Raw genomic sequence first — 18,536 nt, forward strand, 5'->3', positions numbered from 1 at the left:
AAAGCGGCAAGGGAAAAACGACAAATAACATACAAGGGAACTCCCACAAGGTTAACAGCTGATTTCTCAGCACAAACTCTACAAGCCAGAAGGCAGTGGCAGGACATATTTAAAGTGAAGAAAGGGAAGAACCTACAACCAAGACTACTCTCCCTGGCAAGGATCTCATTCAGATTCGATGGAGAAATCAAAAGCTTTACAGACAAGCAAAAGCTAAGAGAATTCAGCACCACCAAACAAGCTCTACAACAAATGCTAAAGGAACTTCTCTAAGGGGGAAACACAGGAGAAGAAAAGAACCTACAAAAACAAACCCAAAACAATTAAGAAAATGATCATAGGAACATATATATCGATAATTACCTTAAACATGAATGGATTAAATGCTCCAACCAAAAGACACAGGCTTGCTGAATGGATACAAAAACAAGACCCATATATATGCTTTCTACAAGAGACCCACTTCAGACCTAGGGACACATACAGACTGAAAGTGAGGGGATGGAAAAAGATATTCCATGCAAATGGAAATCAAAAGAAAGCTGGAGTAGCAATACTCATATCAGATAAAAACAGACTATAAAATAAAGAATGTTACAAGAGACAAGGAAGGACACTACATAATGATCAAGGGATCAATCCAAGAAGAAGATATAACAATTATAAATATATATGCACTTAACACAGGAACACCTCAATACATAAGGCATCTGCTAACAGCTATAAAAGAGGAAACCGAAAGTAACACAATAATAGTGGGGGACTTTAACACCTCACTTACACCAATGGACAAATCATCCAAAATGAAAATAAATAAGTAAACAGAAGCTTTAAATGACACAATAGACGAGATAGATTTAATTGATATTTGTAGGACATTCCATCCCAAAACAGCAGATTACACTTTCTTCTCAAGTGCGCACGGAACATTCTCCAGGATACATCACATCTTGGGTCACAAATCAAGCCTCAGTAAATTTAAGAAAATTGAAATCATATCAAGCATCTTTTCTGACCACAACGCTATGAGATTAGAAATCAATTACAGGGGAAAAAACGTAAAAAACACAAACACATGGAGGATAAACAATACGTTACTAAATAACCAAGAGATCACTGAAGAAATCAAAGAGGAAATAAAAAAATAACTAGAGACAAATGACAATGAAAACATGACGATCCAAAACCTATGGGATGCAGCAAAAGCAGTTCTAAGAAGGAAGTTTATAGCTATACAAACCTCAAGAAACAAGAGAAATCTCAAATAAGCAAACTGACCTTACACCTAAAGGAACTAGAGAAAGAAGAACAAACAAAACCCAAAGTTAGCAGAAGAAAAGAAATCATAAAGATCAGAGCAGAAATAAATGAAATAGAAACAAAGAAAATAGCAAAGATCAATAAAACTAAAAGCTGGTTCTTTGAGAAGATAAACAAAATTGATAAACCATTAGCCAGACTCATCAAGAAAAAGAGGGGGAAGACTCAAATCAATAAAATTAGAAATGAAAAAGGAGAAGTTACAACAGACACCGCAAAAACACAAAGCATCCTAAGAGACCTCTACAAGCAACTCTATGCCAATAAAATGGACAACCTGGAAGAAATGAACAAATTCTTAGAAAGATATAAGCTTCCAAGACTGAAACAGGAAGAAACTGAACATATGAACAGACCAATCACAAGTAATGAAATTAAAACTGTGATTAAAAATCTTCCAACAAACAAAAGCCCAGGACCAGATGGCTTCACAGGTGATTCTATCAAACACTTACAGAAGAGCTAACATGATCCTTCTCAAACTCTTCTTAAAAATTGCAAAGGAAGGAACATTCCCAAACTCATTCTATGAGGCCAGCATCACACTGATACCAAAACCAGACAAAGATACTACAAAAAAAGAAAATTACAGACCAGTATCACTGATGAATATAGATGCAAAAATCCTCAACAAAATACTAGCAAACAGAATCCAACAACACATTAAAAGGATCATACACCATGATCAAGTGGGATTTATCCCAGGGATGCAAGGATTCTTCAACATACGCAAATCAATGTGATACACCATATTAACAAATTGAAGCATAAAAACCATATGATCATCTCAATAGACACAGAAAAAGCTTTTGACAAAATTCAACACCCATTTATGATAAAAACTGTCCAGAAAGTGGGCATAGAGGGGACCTACCTCAACATAATAAAGGCCATGTATGACAAACCCACAGCAAACATCATTCTCAATGCTGAAAAACTGAAAACATTTCCTCTAAGATCAGGAACAAGACAATGTTGCCCACTCTCACCACTATTATTCAACATAGTTTTGGAAGTTTTAGCAACAGCAATCAGAGAAGAAAAAGAAATAAAAGGAATCCAAATCAGAAAAGAAGTAAAACTGTCACTGTTTGCAGATGACATGATACTATACATAGAGAATCCTAAAGATGCTACCAGAAAACAGCTAGAGTTAATCAATGAATTTGGTAAAGTAGCAGGATACAAAATTAATGCACAGAAATCTCTTGCATTCCTATACACTGATGATGAAAAATCTGAAACAGAAAGTAAGGAAACACTCCCATTTACCACTGCAACAAAACCAATAAAATACCTAGGAATAAACCTACCTAGGGAGACAAAAGACCTGTATGCAGAAAACTATAAGACACTGATGAAAGAAATTAAAGATGATACCAACAGATGGAGAAATATACCATGTTCTTGGATTGGAAGGATCAATATTGTGAAAATGACTATACTACCCAAAGCAATCTACAGGTTCAATGCAATCCCTATCAAATTACCAATAGCATTTTTTATAGAACTAGAACAAAAAAATCTTAGAATTTGTATGGAGACACAAAAGACCCTGAATAGCCAAAGCAGTCTTGAGGGAAAAAAACAGAACGGGAGAAATCAGACTCCCTGACTTCAGACTACACTACAAAACTACAGTAATCAAGACAATATGGTACTGGCACAAAAACAGAAACACAGATCAATGGAACAAGATAGAAAGCCCAGAGATAAACCCACAAACCTATATGGTCAACTAATCTATGACGAAGGAGACAAGGATATACAATGGAGAAAAGACAGTCTCTTCAATAAGTGTTGCTGGGAAAACTGGACAGCTACATGTAAAAGAATGAAATTAGAACCCTCCCTAACACCATACACAAAAATAAACTCAAAATGGATTAAAGACCTAAATGTAAGACAGAACACTATAAAACACTTAGAGGAAAACATAGGAAGAACACTCTTTAACATAAATCACAGCAAGATCTTTTTTGATCCACCTCCTAGAGAAATAGAAGTAAAAACAAAAATAAACAAATGGGACCTAATGAAACTTCAAAGCTTTTGCACAGCAAAGGAAACCATAAACAAGACCAAAAGACAACCCTCAGAATGGGAGAAAATATTTGCAAACGAATCAACAGACAAAGGATTAATCTTCAAAATATATAAACAGCTCTTGCAGCTCAATATTAAAGAAACAAACAACCCAATCCAAAAATGGGCAGAAGACCTAAATAGACATTTCTCCAAAGAAGACATACAGATGGCCAAGAGGCACATGAAAAGCTGCTCAACATCACTAATTATTAGAGAAATGCAAATCAAAACTACAATGAGGTATCACCTCACACCAGTTAGAACAGGCATCATCAGAAAATCTACAAACAACAAATGCTGTAGAGGGTGTGGAGAAAAGGGAACCCTCTTGCACTGTTGGTAGGAATGTAAATTGATACAGCCACTATGGAGAACAGTATGGAGGTTCCTTAAAAAACTAAAAATAGAATTACCATATGATCCAGCAATCCCACTACTGGGCATATACCCAGAGAAAACCATAATTCTAAAAGACACATGCACCCCAATGTTCACTGCAGCACTATTTACAATAGCCAGGTCATGGAAGCGACCTAAATGCCCATCGACAGACGAATGAATAAAGAAGTTGTGGTACATATATACAATGGAATATTACTCAGCCGTAAAAAGTAATGAAATTGGGTCATTTGTTGAGACCTGGATGGATCTAGAGACTGTCATACAGAGTGAAGTAAGTCAGAAAGAGAAAAACAAATATCGTATATTAACGCATGTATGTGGAACCTAGAAAAATGGTACAGATGTACCAGTTTGCAGGGCAGAAGTTGAGACACAGATGTAGAAAACAAATGTATGCACACCAAGAGGGAAAGCCGCAGGGGGGTGGGGATGGTCGTGTGATGAATTGGGTGATTGGGATTGACATGTATACACTGATGTGCAAAAAATTGATGACTAATAATAACCTGCTGTATAAAAAAGTAAATAATATTCAAAAATTTAAAAAAGAAATCTTGTCAAGGATGAAGAAATTGGAACACTCAAACATTACTGGTGGGAATGTAAAATGGTACAGCTTATTTGGAAGACAAATATAGCAATTTCTTTAAAAGTTTACAATGAATTTATCATTTGATCCACTCCTAGTTATCTACCTATCTATCTACATGAAATCATGTATGTCCACACAAAGTCTTTGGCTCCAATGTTCATAGTGCCATGATTCACAATGGTCAAAAAAGTGTAAACAAACTAAATGCCCATCAACTAATGACTAGATAAACAAAATGTGGTATATTTATACAATACTACACAGCAAGAAGAATAAAATATTTATACATGTTACAACATGGTAGGCCCTAAGAAACATGCTAAGTGGAAGAAGGTGGACACACAAAAAATTATATATGGTATGATTCTATTTTCATAAAATATCCAGAAAAGGCAAATCTGCAGAGGCAGAAAGCCTATGTACCGGTTGCCTGAGGTTGGGAATGGGAACAGAGACTGAACGCAAGTCAAGCACAACGGATCTTTTTTTTTTTCAGTACGCGGGCCTCTCGCTGTTGTGGCCTCTCCCGTTGCGGAGCACAGGCTCCAGACGTGCAGGCTCAGCGGCCATGGCTCACGGGCCCAGCCGCTCCGCGTCATGTGGGGTCCTCCCGGACCGGGGCACAAACCTGTGTCCCCTGCATCGGCAGGCGGACTCTGAACCACTGTGCCACCAGGGAAGCCCACAAGGGATCTTTTTAAAGCGATAGAAATTTTTAAAGCTGGATTGTGGTGATGCTGCGTAACTGTAAATTTACTAAAAATCATCGAACTGTGCACTTAGAACATGCTAATTTTATGGTATGTAAATTATTTCAATAAAGCTACTTAAGCCAAAAAAAAAATAAAAAGAGAGAGAGAGAAAAAGAAAAAACAGCCCTAAGCTTATTTATACCAAATGAATGAGATACATAAACGCACTCACCGTAACTGGAGCTGGGACTCTACTAAAAAGCACAAGAACTTCTGCCCACATAGGTCAGATGTAATAAAGACTTTTGAGGCCTGTGAATTTTTCTCCCTGTAATAGATATATTAATAAAGAAACTGTTGGCACTCACTTAAAACTCTACCATAGTAGTTATTAAAAGTCTTTGAAAATATTCTACAGGAAATACTACTTGGGCCAAGCAATATAACCTTGAAGACACAAAAGCACTTCTAAGAATTGAACTTCATGATCTCTAAGATTCCTTTCAGCTCTTTGACTCTGAGTCCACTACACAGCTTTTTTGGGGAAAAATTACAATAAACGTAATCATTACCAACAGACTTTTTAATTCCACATTATGCAAGCTGCCTACTGCTAAAGTAATGCAAACCTGAAGAGATCTTAGGCCTCTTACAGGGTCTAGGGGTCAGACATTTTATAACATGACCTCTTACAGGGTCTAGGGGTCAGACATTTTATAACATGACCTCTTACAGGGTCTAGGGGTCAGACATTTTATAACATGACCTCTTACAGGGTCTAGGGGTCAGACATTTTATAACATGACCTCTTACAGGGTCTAGGGGTCAGACATTTTATAACATGACCTCTTACAGGGTCTAGGGGTCAGACATTTTATAACATGACCTCTTACAGGGTCTAGGGGTCAGACATTTTATAACATGACCTCTTACAGGGTCTAGGGGTCAGACATTTTATAACATGACCTCCTACAGGGTCTAGGGGTCAGACATTTTATAACATGACCTCTTACAGGGTCTAGGGGTCAGACATTTTATAACATGACCTCTTACAGGGTCTAGGGGTCAGACATTTTATAACATGACCTCTTACAGGGTCTAAGGGTCAGACATTTTATAACATGACCTCTCCAATCTATCCCCTCTCTCAGATTAGGCCCCACTTCATCCCTTTTTTTAACCCATACTCAGAAATTCTCTCTTCTCAAAAATTTCTTTGTAACTCTGTACAATAAGAATCTGCAATATATCCAACTTAGCAATAAGGTATTTAAAGACAAATGATTTTTAAATACAGGGAATTTTTATTCTATATATAAGGAATTTTCATTTTATAAGCAACTTTTATTTTATATATATAAAAATAGAACATACTTCAACACTGTACTCACATCTTTCCTTTCCTCCAGCTGCCTATCCCTGACCTGCCAGCCTAAGAACATGCGCTTGTCTTTCTACTCGGATGCGGATAGCTTAAGGCCGTAGAGCCAGCTGTATTTTCAGTGCTTTCCCTGCTCTGGGTATATAGTCTTTTCGTAGCCTACTCTCTCATATTACAATGAGTCTTTAAATACAGAGATGGACTAAGTATTAGATTATATAAAGGACTTACTGTTAATTTGGTTGGCTGTAAAAATGGTAGCATGGTTAGGTAAGAAAATGTCCTTACTTTTTAGAGAAACACACTTAGGGATTTAAGGGCAAAAATGAAGACTAGTTTTCTCTAACATAGTTCAGGAAAAACAAAACTCTCCCTTGACCCTGAGATTCCCTCAGCTAGTTCTGTATCCTCATTCCCATTCAAAGGCAAACTCCTGTATATCTATGTTCACCTCCTCGGTCCCCATTTACTTTTTCCACCCCATTCCACTCCACCCTAGACCCCCACCCCCAGGTGCTCTGGCCAAGGTCACCAGTGACCTTGCCATCCAGGTACTGCCTCTCTGAGCTCACCTAATAGTGCCACACTTCACCAGCACCTGGCAACATTGGCACCTTCCTCTCAAAAGCCACTTTTCTTGTGTTCCATGACATGTCCTGCTGCTTCCCCCACCTAACCTCTCTTGCTCTGTCTCTCTGCAGCAGCTTTATCTTTTCACCCCTCCCAAATCTTAAGTTTCCAAGACTTTAGTCACTAGCCCTCTTCTGATTCTACACAGCCTGGTTTTAACTATTCGGAGGTCACAGACTCTGAGAATCGAATGAATGTTAAACCCTCTCCTAAAGAAAAGGCCTATACACCACATATACCCATGATTACTATACTTGATTCCAGAGGGTTACCAGAACCCCTGCAACTGCAAGCTCATCCACAGGCCCTCCTGGAACCCAACCTCTACACACTCCATAAATTCCAATCCACCTGTCTTGCCTCAATCACCACTGATAAGTGACTGCTCTGACCCCTGAGTTTATGACCCACATATAAAGCACCTTCTTACAGCTCTCATCAAACAGAACAGCCCAAAAGGCCATCTCTCTCCAACTCCTCTTTCGCAGCCCTTTCCCCTCCTCCTGCACAAACAATGGAGAGTATTTTTAATTCCCTGAACAAACCACACATTCACACTTCTGCACTTTTCTTCTGATCCCCTCTAACTACTGTGTACTGCCTCGCTTACCCACCCAGGAAATACCTAGTCATCTTCCCAAAGCCCTACCAGCAGATGAGCAGTGCCACCATCCTCCAGCTGTCTCTTTCTGAGGACAGGGACAGCACTTATTTGCTGATAAACCACAGCCACTAGTACACACACTGGCACTGACTGAATGACTGATTAAAGAGAACATAAAAGGAGGAAGGTCGCATGGAACAGAGGTCTGAGTTGTGTTTCCCAGAAAAACAGCTGATACTCAACTAACATAAAGACAAAACTTAAGAAAAATGTTATAAATTCCCAAGTTTCCTAATCTACAGAAATTAGTTGTCTCTCCCTAAAACATCAAACACCTCAAATCTGAGAGATTACTAAGGAAGAAATAGCAAATGACAAAAGAATATTTTTATGATCACCTTAATATCACTAACATCCTCTACTGAAACTGAGGTAGTCTTTAATATATATCTCTATGTATTTTAGAAATATTAATAACTGCTTATACTCAAAGGAAGCTTTACACAAAATGCCAAGTATTTTCTAAAACTTTTAGTATCATTTTTCTTTGAGTATAAAAATATATACTCCAAACCTTATATTAGTAATCGTTTCTGTCCATAAATGGTCCATACAAAGTTCAGGAACAATTGGCTCTGTTTCTGGTGCAAGAAAGGAGCCGTTAGAATTACTATTTGGAGAATGAGAAATACTGTGTCTCTTTGGAGACTGATTATGGCTTGAAAGGTTGAACCTTTGCACCCCTGAAAAAGAGTGCACTCCTAAGGCTGGAGAATGAGCACGGCTGCAAAATAAAGAAAAAAGAGTGCACCACAATTAATAACACAGGCTGAGATAACACACTTTCTAATAAAGCTTTCCAAATTCTATGTATGGAGAGTATTCATAACATAAACCCAGTCAGAAATACAATTTTTTTAAAAAGGAGTAGCTACTTAAATGGTTTGTCAACATGCTTTATTATATTCTAAGGATTTAGAATTCCTGTTAGAATTCTTTAACTGAAAATCAGTTCATTTTCTGCCTCAGAAAATCAATTATTTATACCAATGTTATTCAAAAAAGTTTAAACTATGTTCCTATACATTCAAACATATACACACCAACAAAACTATGTCCCTATTGTACCAGACAGATATTAACAAAAACAAAAGAAAAGCTAATGCAAATTAAGACAAAAGAAAACAGTACCAAAAAATTTCTGTAATTAACATTCACCAAACTGCTGCGACTTAGTGGTAAAAATGAGGCACTCTTACAACAAGCACTGGCAGTCTCTAAATATGACTCAGTGAAAAAGTAACACAGTAGGCCTGGAAGTCTCAGTAAAAATAGCACAACTGGAATAACGCTGTTTTCTCTAAAAGATACTCAGGATCTGTCAACAGAAATTTTAAATCCTTCAAATCACAAGAGAAAGTTTTAAAAGAAGGTATCTTTTTCTTGGGATGTCTTGTTTAAAGCAAGGAAATGCTTCCACACTTAATTCCCACCTGAGAGCTGCCATGTTGGAAATGGAAGGTGAGCGGGAGTGTAGGCTGGGCGAGGAGGCTGAGCGACTCTGGCTGTGGATGGAGGAGTAGTTCTGGAAGGGGGAAGCCACGGGGGAGTCTCCCCTGGAGAGGCTTCTGAGGTGTGCTGTGAGCGAGCTGCTGGTGGCCACATTCTGTGGGGTGCCCCCCTGTTCAGAGAACTTTAAAACAACATTCTCTTCCTTAAGTCAAAATGAAAAGGGGGAGGGGGCAGAAAATAATTAGATTAAAAGGGCAATTTCCTTGTGAGAAAGCAGGGTAGTTGCCAGTTATTAAAGATATAATATCTTTTTACCTAAGGCACTCAACCTATTTCACAAGTGATTCTTCTAAAAACGTGCAAAGTTTTTAGTATTAATTATCCTTTTCTATTAAGAAGTGATTTGCCTTCACCCTTACCTCTGTTTTGACTCTCCGGAGAGCCCACACAGAATGCAAACCTTGAACGGTGTCATAGGTCATTACAACGGAGGGATCAGTGTTGAGAAAAACAATTTTCATTGCATGATCTACAACATATTGTACCCGTGATGAACCAAACAGACCTTAAAGACAGAACAGAAATGATCAGGTATAGAACAATGGACTTTTACAAGACTGTTGTTTATGAAGTGACTTCTTGCAATTCCTAAAGATAAAGAGAAATCAAGGCAATTAAGGCACAAAAATCTATTAATATATTACATAATTAACCCTCAATTTTTAATGAATTTACGTTGGGCATCAATTCCTTTAAAATATATTAAAGATGAGAATCTTACGAGTTTTGATTTCACACACATGCAACTAAATGTTGAAGATTTGTGCTGACTAAACCATTAAATTCATCAGCCATAGGTAAAAGGTCCATGACTCCTTTAATAACTGACTTAATCTTAAATTACACTCAACCATTCGACCAAGTTTGACTTCCTTACTGGTTCTTTTCTTCTCTAAGAAATCTGTTCTCTACTATAACTATTCAAACAGTGCTGAACAGTACACTACTGTTTCTGCTTTACTGGATACACACGCAAAATAAGTTTTTCCTAGTGAGTCCAGCTTTTACATCTACAATACCATAAACTGATTTCTACATCCTTATTTGACTGTCTCCTAAATGTTGCCCTCTCAGTTAAAATATTGAAAAATTTAAAAAGAATTATTTTATAAAAGGAGTACTTTATAAAGAAAGAAATAAAAATCACTCATAATTCCACTCAAAATAACCTCTACTAATATATTTTGGGAGCACTCCTCTGAGTTTTTTTTTCCTATACAGACATATTTTTTATGTTCTTACAAAATTAGGATGAGATTGCAGTTAGTTTTGTACCTTACTTAACATTATGAATAAGCAATTCCTGAGGTCATTAAATATTATTCAAAAACATGATCAATAATGGCTGCATACCATTCAATCACACACTCTGACATGTTTTTTTAGGTTGTTCGTAGTTGTTAGCAGTATAATATAGAATTATCAATCAACTTTTTCTGTAAAAGGCCAAAGAGTAAATAGTTTAGGCTTTGCAGACATACTGACTCTGTAGCATAATTTTTTTTGTTTTCTACAACCTTTTAAAAGGGTAAAAACCACTCTTGGCTCTTAAGCCTTAGAAAAATAAACTGGATTTAGCCCCCCAGGCTGTAGTTTGCCAAGCCCTGATACAGAAGATAAAAACCTCAGTGGTATTTCAGAATATATACTTGGGATAAAGTCCTTAAAGTAAAATTGGTCAAAGAATATAAATATTTTTTTTTAGCCTTCAAGTCCTCATTATTCATAATAGCCTATGTTTGGTCACATTTAAAATTTTAAAACAAGCATCTAGAAATACCTCTAGGAACTATTAAAAGTCTGAGTCCCAGCAAATTATGTTATTATGAGCAGAGAAAATGAAATATTAAAAATTTCCAAAGTAAAGGTCTAAGGCCCTACATTTCTTTTTTCCAAAAAAAGGAAACTATTTTAGTTTATCTAAGTATTGTTCATTTACTTACTAATTACTAAGGAACAAAGTCCAGAGTCATCTACAGGTAAGTTAGAAAATATATCAGTATTTCTGGTTGATGTATAGGCTCTATTTTTACTAAAAGAATAGCTGTTAAAACAATTAATACCAGTGTATTCGATGAATTAATTAATATGAATTATTTTCATAATAAGAGTTATTTTAAAATGCTTAAATTATATTATTTTTATAAAAGAAATCTAATTTTCATAAGCTCCTTTATTTCCTCCCCAGCCCCAAACTCAAAAGAGAGCCTACATAAAAGAATTTATAAAAATACACTTACTTCCAGATTTACAAACAAGAGGTGTGATTTCATCTAGTGGATGCAGCATGCTGAACATAGTGGGTAAAGGTTCTCTAGTAAAGAACAAATAAATAATCACCAACATAAGATGACTCCATTTGTGCACAAATTTTGTACTTTCCTTGCAAAGAAATGTCTTCTGCAGATTACACTAACAACTAGAAACCTACCATCTCAAAAAGCAACCCTCTAAAAACTTCTGACCTACTGTTTTTCACAGTATCCTCTATTTTATTCCCAGAAATCTTTCCTCTTATGCAGGGTAAATTTGCACACACACACACACACACACACACACACACACACGGAACTCAGGGTAGTCCAGGTAGTATCTGTGAGCAGCAGTCAACACCTTTCAGAACAAACAGAGTAAGGGGCATACGGCAGTCATTTTTTTTTTAAAACCTCTCTTAGCGGCAGTGTCTCTAACAACTAGGAAAGAAATTTAGTCTTCTAGACCTATTGACAAAAGAGAGTATTTAAAAAAAAAAAAGAAGAAACACTTCAAGTAAATGAAATGGCTGCATTTTCTTAAGGAGTGACTGAAAAAAGAGGAAAAAATAGACCTTCTATCTAAACACAGAGAGAGATTAAAATCTATAAGCAATTTTCTTAAAACTCAGTGTCTACTACTTGCACCACACTGTGACAGGTACTGTATGTTCCTGCCCGTCAACGAGCTCACAGTTGATTAGGGAGACAAAGTAAACACACTATAATTTATTACGCACCTAAGACATAAGAAGCGCTATGTCAAGAGATTATATACATTAGCTTGTTAAATTACTGCATAAATCCTAAGAAATAAATGACAGTATTCTTCCTGTAACAGATAAGGAAACTAAAGCCAAAGCTAATGATTTGCCCAAAGTAACATGATGGAAAAAATGGCAGAGCTAAGAACTGAGTTTTGTTATCTTTAAGCCAAGTGTTTGCTCAGTTTTACCACTTGGGGAAAAAAGCTGTAGATAATTAAGAGCCAAGTGAGAAGTAGAACTCATAAGGGTACAATGCTGAGATGAGAGAAAAAGGCATCTATCTGTGCTGACAGCATGGAAATTATCATCATCCCAAACTTTTGGGTAAACAATTTTACCTTAGAACCAACCAAAAAAAGCCCAAGGAATCATATTCTGACCTGCATACCTGGGTGGGCCTGGAGGAACCTCATGTGAAGAGCTGCTTCGTTCAAACAACAAGCCATACTTCGTGGGCCAAACATTTGCAACCTATTGGGTAAAAGGGTGAGGAAAAAAACAGAAGTAAAAGAAACTATTCTTTATAACATGTTTTTACGAAACATTACAGAACATTAGATTCCCTTCCAATTTAATAAGAGTTTTGCAGAGTAACAATCATTAACTATAATTTTTTTTTTAACTATAATTTTTTTTAAGTAATTCTAACAAGTAAATCTAAGACAAAATCAAATCTAAGGAAGAGAAGTTCGACCTGAAATTCCTGCCAGTAGCTAATATCAGTACCAAAATGACCATGTGATTCAAGTGTAACAACAGCATTAGGGCATGGAAAAGATAATGAGAAACAGGAGAAAGACTAATATTGCCCAAGTGCTTGAACAAAACCAAACTGATTTCTTCTGTGTCACTTAAACTGAAAAAAACCTCTCAGAAAAGACTCCATAATTCACTTCACTGAATAATTTATTTTTAAGACAAAGGATGCAAATGGTAAGCCACTACAAGTTTATTTCAGTAAAAATAACATTTTTGATTACAAGACATGAGAGTAGCAATACTTCTGAAACCAATTAATTCAAGAATATTCTCCAATAAAACACAAAAACATTGAAACACTCACGCTTACCTGAAAAGGTAAAGAAGCTATGTAATCCTTTCCTTCTATGCTATGCATGTTAATACATGAGCTTTGCAATATACATATGCATTTTTCTACTTCATCACTACCTGAAAAGAGAGTACAACAAGATATATGCTTTGTTTCCAAAAAAAAAAATCCCAATAATCATAAATTGCAATTCCCGGGACTTCCCTGGTGGCACAGTGGTTAAGAATCTGCCTGCCAATGCAGGGGACATGGGTTCGAGCCCTAGTCCAGGAAGATCTCACATGCCGTGGAGCAACTAAGCCTGTGCAGCACAACTACTTAGCCTACGCTCTAGAGCTTGAGAGCCACAACTACTGAAGCCCAAGCGTCTAGAGCCCGTGCTCTGCAACAACAGAAGCCACCGCAATGAGAAGCCCGCACACTGCAACGAAGAACAGCCCCTGCTCACCGCAACTAGAGAAAGCCCGCATGCAACAATGGAGACCCAACACAGCCATGAATAAATAAATAAATGTTTTAAAAATAAATAAATTGCAATTCCCAACAGCACAAATTCTTTAATGCACAATATAAAAATGCTTGCGCTAATCCACCATTATTAGTGGCTTACTTACTTTGAATGAAAAAAAATGAGATAAACATTTGGAATCATCATAAGATCAAATAAAATTTCAAAAAGGAACTTACTGTAGTCCTTTTCAGACTTATCCTGTGATATAATGAAGTCACACCACAATGCCTAAAATCAAAACAAAATGCTTACCTAGGAAAATTGCATCTAAATAATAACCTATTAACTAGTGGTATCTAAATAATAGTGTCACCTACATAACGGTCCCTCCTCATCAGCTCAACACATATACCATGGGAACAAAGAAAAATAAGATAAAATTAGACTAATTAATGATAACTATCTTAAGGAAAGATAAACTATGCTTGCAAATAAAAAGAAAAGGGAAAACAAAATCAAGAAACCTACTAGATAGAAGCTTTGCAGCAAAAGTGAATTCAAATAGTGGTTCAACCTGTAGTAAACCCTATATCCTATACAAAGCTAAAGATTATCAGAAGAGTTGAAAATTGCCAAGCTATTTTATAATCTCCAGACTTACCTAATCTTATCATTCTTTGACTCGCCAGAAAGAATGTTTAGAAAAACATTTCCCTTTCTTAAGGGCCCATCTTAAAAATATATATACAAACTAGGAAAAGCCGTTAAACTTCAACTGGTATGCCTGACAATCACTCACTGAAATTTTTTAATGGCATTTTTATGTCTTTTTAATTGTGGAAAAATATACATAACATAAAATTTACCATCTTAACCATTTTTCAGTGGTATTAAATACATTCACAATGTTACATGAGGGGGAAATTATCAGCAAAAAGAGTACTGGCTTCGACACTCCTGGATGGAAATGCTTTCACACATGTTCTCAAATTTGGGAATAATTCAGTTGACCCTGCCTAATAAATTGTTAGAAGAGTACAACACTCATCAGGAAATAGTTCATGGGGGAAAAAAAAAAAAGCAGCGTCGAGATACGATTTCAGTGTCTACAAATGGGGAACTTCACATGAGTAAAAAGCTTCTAAAAACCTCCTGTCAGTAGCCTAACAATTAATGCAACCAACAAAAATGTTTTCACTCCTCCCTCAACTTGATATTCTAAAAACTTTCAGTAAGAAAAGATGAAACAGTACAGGGAACATCTGTCTCACCTGAATTTTGCCGTACCTGTCTAAGGGCATTTGAGTACATGTGGAATTGCAGGGGGCAGGGGCTATTTGAAAATTGCACACATCATGACACTTTACCCCTAATCACTTCATCGTGCATTTCCTAAAACTAAAGATGTACTCCTGTATAACCACAAAACCGTCATCCCACCTGAGGAAAAATAATGTAATTTTCTTCTAGCACCTGATGTCCAGTCCATTTTAGCAAGTAATTCACAGGGTAATACCTTGGTGCCATGGTAATATCCTTTCACCCAAGAGTGTTAATATCCATTAACAATCCTTTTCTGAATCCATTATTACATTGGAGGTTACAAAGTGGTGATTTTTTAACTCTACCCTTCTTTCTATATTTATTAGCTGGCATTCGTCCATAAATAAGGGTGTTCCTTCATTAACTCGAGATGAACTGCACGTCTTCCTAGAAAGGCAGGGCAAATGCTTAATTCCTTCCCTTTAATTACCGATTTTCATAATAGAGTTAGGTGTAATAGCCAACTGCAATGATAACAAGTTAGGTTTTTTCTTTCTCTTTCTGATCATCCCTAGGAACCAGATTTTTATTTATTGAATACTCTGCCATCAATTATAATCATCATGTGTTACAGTATTCTTTGTACCTTCAATGTCTTAGAAATTTTTACTGAGAATAACAAATTAAATTACTCAAGAACGGTGTTTAAAGACTATCATTAAATTGACAAAAGATGGTGTAAAAAAAGTGATGATACAGAAAACAAATGAAGTTTTGTAAATGGACACCCAGCTGCTGGGACCATTACACTGTTTTTATTATTTCTGTTAAATTTTAGGACAAAAACTTTTTTAAGTGTTAAGTAGTCAATCAAACGCTAAAATTCAAATCAACTCACCTGTTGAACAGGACTGTCAACTGTAAACGCTTTATAAACAGCCAATGCCTGGCTTTTACTTCCTTTGCTCCAGATGACCATATTTCCAGCCACATAGAGTTCCTCATCGTAATCTACTTCTTCTCCAATTTCACTTACGCCTTTCCTTAACTGCCAGCTCTCCTTAAAAATTAACACATGTAGGACATGTTCAAGCACTTTTTTCCAAAGTATGGAGCAGGATTTATTAATTAAATCAAATAATCATTCAGAGACAAGTTTCCTACTCTCTCTTTGCCTGGGGAGTAAGACTCAATCTAAGCCCAATTCTTATAAGCTTAGTGCCACTGATTAACAAAGTGGGGTGTGTGCATATGTGTATTATATACCTTACAGGATGTTTTATATTATACTACTATATTATTTGCCCCAAATATAAACAAACAAAAATTGTACCATATCTATAGATCAAAAAATGAAACCAACATGCTAGGGAAACTAAAATGCTATATTAGGTGCATAGGGAAGTGATGGAGAGGGGGCAGGAAGGTGCACATGGGAATCACTGGGGGAGTTTATTCACAGGGTAGATTTCCCTGCTTCACAACTAAATATACATTCACCTTCCTTCCCTTGTCCCACTCATCAAAATAAATGGGAGAGAGAGAGGTTCAGACTTCTAACTACATAGACTCCCTGAGATTTTGGTATCCCAAAAGGAATGAAAGTGGAATAAGGTGGGAAAGACTGATTTCCTGACACATGCTAACATCTCATTCTCCGATTTAAGAACCAGTACTCTATCTACTTATGTGGCATTTTCTTTGTCCTCAAGAAACATGTAAGTCTTTTTGCAGCAGGGACCATTTCTAACTCTACCATCTAATAATCAAACAACATGAAATCTGGTCCCCACATACTAAGGGAAGAGAAAGAGGTTTAGAAAGGACCATAATCATAGTACTTATTATAAAACCATGAGTTATATGCCTAAATAAACGGTTATGACACCATAATACAATGAAGTCATTATTTTAGTCTTGACTGAAATTACCAAATCTTAACCACTGCCCTAGAAGTAGCATTATACTCATTTCTCAGTTGCAGGTAGCCTTAAATTACAAGTAGATCACAACATTCTATATTTCAAAAACACAATGGGAAACTTAACGGAACCTTCTGTTTCTCGTGGATCGTAACCTCCTGAAGGGATCCCACCAAGCCAGCGGCACCATCAGAAGACCATAACTCCGACGCTGGCTGCAGCTGGCGAAGCTGAAGGTTCAAAGCATTAGGGTGGTGCTTGCAGTGGTCTCGACCAAAAGGAACAAATTCCTGCAAATCCCCGGCTGCAATCATTGTTGCCCTTTCTTCATAGAAGTTCGACATGGGTTCCAAATATCAACATTATTTCTGTATGAATTCAAACACACTCTGGTCAGCTTCTAGAGTTAAAACCAGAATAAAATATCATAAAAGCTTACAGAAGAGTCATTAATCCTTAGATGAGTGTCAATCCTATTACACTGTAGGTGTACAAGTAATGATAACATCAAAGGTCATTCCAGATCTGACTCTCAGGTGATTACAGTTATTGCCACATTTTACTTGGAGACTGACCAATAGACGGTTACCACCGAAGGAAACTGCTGGGCTGAGACAAGCACTTACATCCCACAACACCTGTCCTATGTCTCCTACTACTATATGCTAGTTTTTCCACACTTCACATATGAAGTATTTAGACAAGTTGTACTTTACAGTCCCATGACTGCCCGGCTTCTCAACATTTAAGGTCATTTCTGTTCAGCTGTTGGAAACTCATTTGAAAAGCACACCTCAAGGACCACTGGCATATTGGAATGAAACAAACAAAAAAACACCAAAAAAACACATATTACTTCTAATTCATCACAAGTTGAACTACTCGTTTCAGCTGACCAATCCACAAAAGACCTAATAAACTGTCAAATGTCACCAGTAGTTTTGACACCCCAGTCCACCGAAACATATGACTACAATCAATTCCAATTTGGGGTCCAAACACAGGAAACCAAGGCATGAAGAACTCTGGCCATGGGACAGCCACACTTGCAACAAATTTATGAGTCCTAGCTTTTAATTAACACAACCTAGTACAGTACAGCTTATCACTATAAAGATGTGGCTGAGCTGTGGGTGGAACCATGCCCCTTTACTTCCAAAACATTTCTACATACCGTAGTTGACAGCTAGTAAAATTCACTGTATAATGTGGTATATAAGGTGGATGCCAGTTCTCTCTCTAAGAAAACACCTACATTAAAAATGGATTTTGTAGCATCACATTTAAGCTACGATCCTCAAACAGATCAAAACCAACGTTTGACCACAGCACCATAGACAACTTTAAAGGGTTTGAAATGGCACTCACAATTAAAGGTTTAACTAGGGCTTCCCTGGTGGCGCAGTGGTTGAGAGTCCGCCTGCCGATGCAGGGGACACGGGTTCGCGCCCCGGTCCGGGAAGATCCCACATGCCGCGGAGCGGCTGGGCCCGTGAGCCATGGCCATTGAGCCTGCACGTCCGGAGCCTGTGCTCCGCAACGGGAGAGG

At 37.0% G+C, this 18,536-nt stretch overlaps 1 protein-coding gene across 1 annotated transcript in view; it reads right to left on the bottom strand.

Moving 5' to 3' along the window:
• Positions 1–17,331, bottom strand: part of ANAPC1 (anaphase promoting complex subunit 1) — a 100,237-nt gene extending 82,906 nt beyond the window's left edge. Inside the window, exons 1-10 of the mRNA XM_065890960.1 lie at positions 17,119–17,331; positions 15,964–16,125; positions 14,039–14,090; positions 13,370–13,470; positions 12,689–12,771; positions 11,522–11,595; positions 9,641–9,786; positions 9,203–9,423; positions 8,284–8,493; positions 5,327–5,422 (exon numbers count right to left, since the gene is read on the bottom strand). Of these exons, the coding sequence (XP_065747032.1) occupies positions 5,327–5,422; positions 8,284–8,493; positions 9,203–9,423; positions 9,641–9,786; positions 11,522–11,595; positions 12,689–12,771; positions 13,370–13,470; positions 14,039–14,090; positions 15,964–16,125; positions 17,119–17,331 (1,358 nt within the window). The remainder of the gene's footprint in view (positions 1–5,326; positions 5,423–8,283; positions 8,494–9,202; positions 9,424–9,640; positions 9,787–11,521; positions 11,596–12,688; positions 12,772–13,369; positions 13,471–14,038; positions 14,091–15,963; positions 16,126–17,118) is intronic.
• Positions 17,332–18,536: the final 1,205 nt, after the last annotated feature.

This window comes from Phocoena phocoena, chromosome 14 (assembly GCF_963924675.1).
Source record: "Phocoena phocoena chromosome 14, mPhoPho1.1, whole genome shotgun sequence".
Lineage (NCBI taxonomy): Eukaryota > Metazoa > Chordata > Mammalia > Artiodactyla > Phocoenidae > Phocoena > Phocoena phocoena.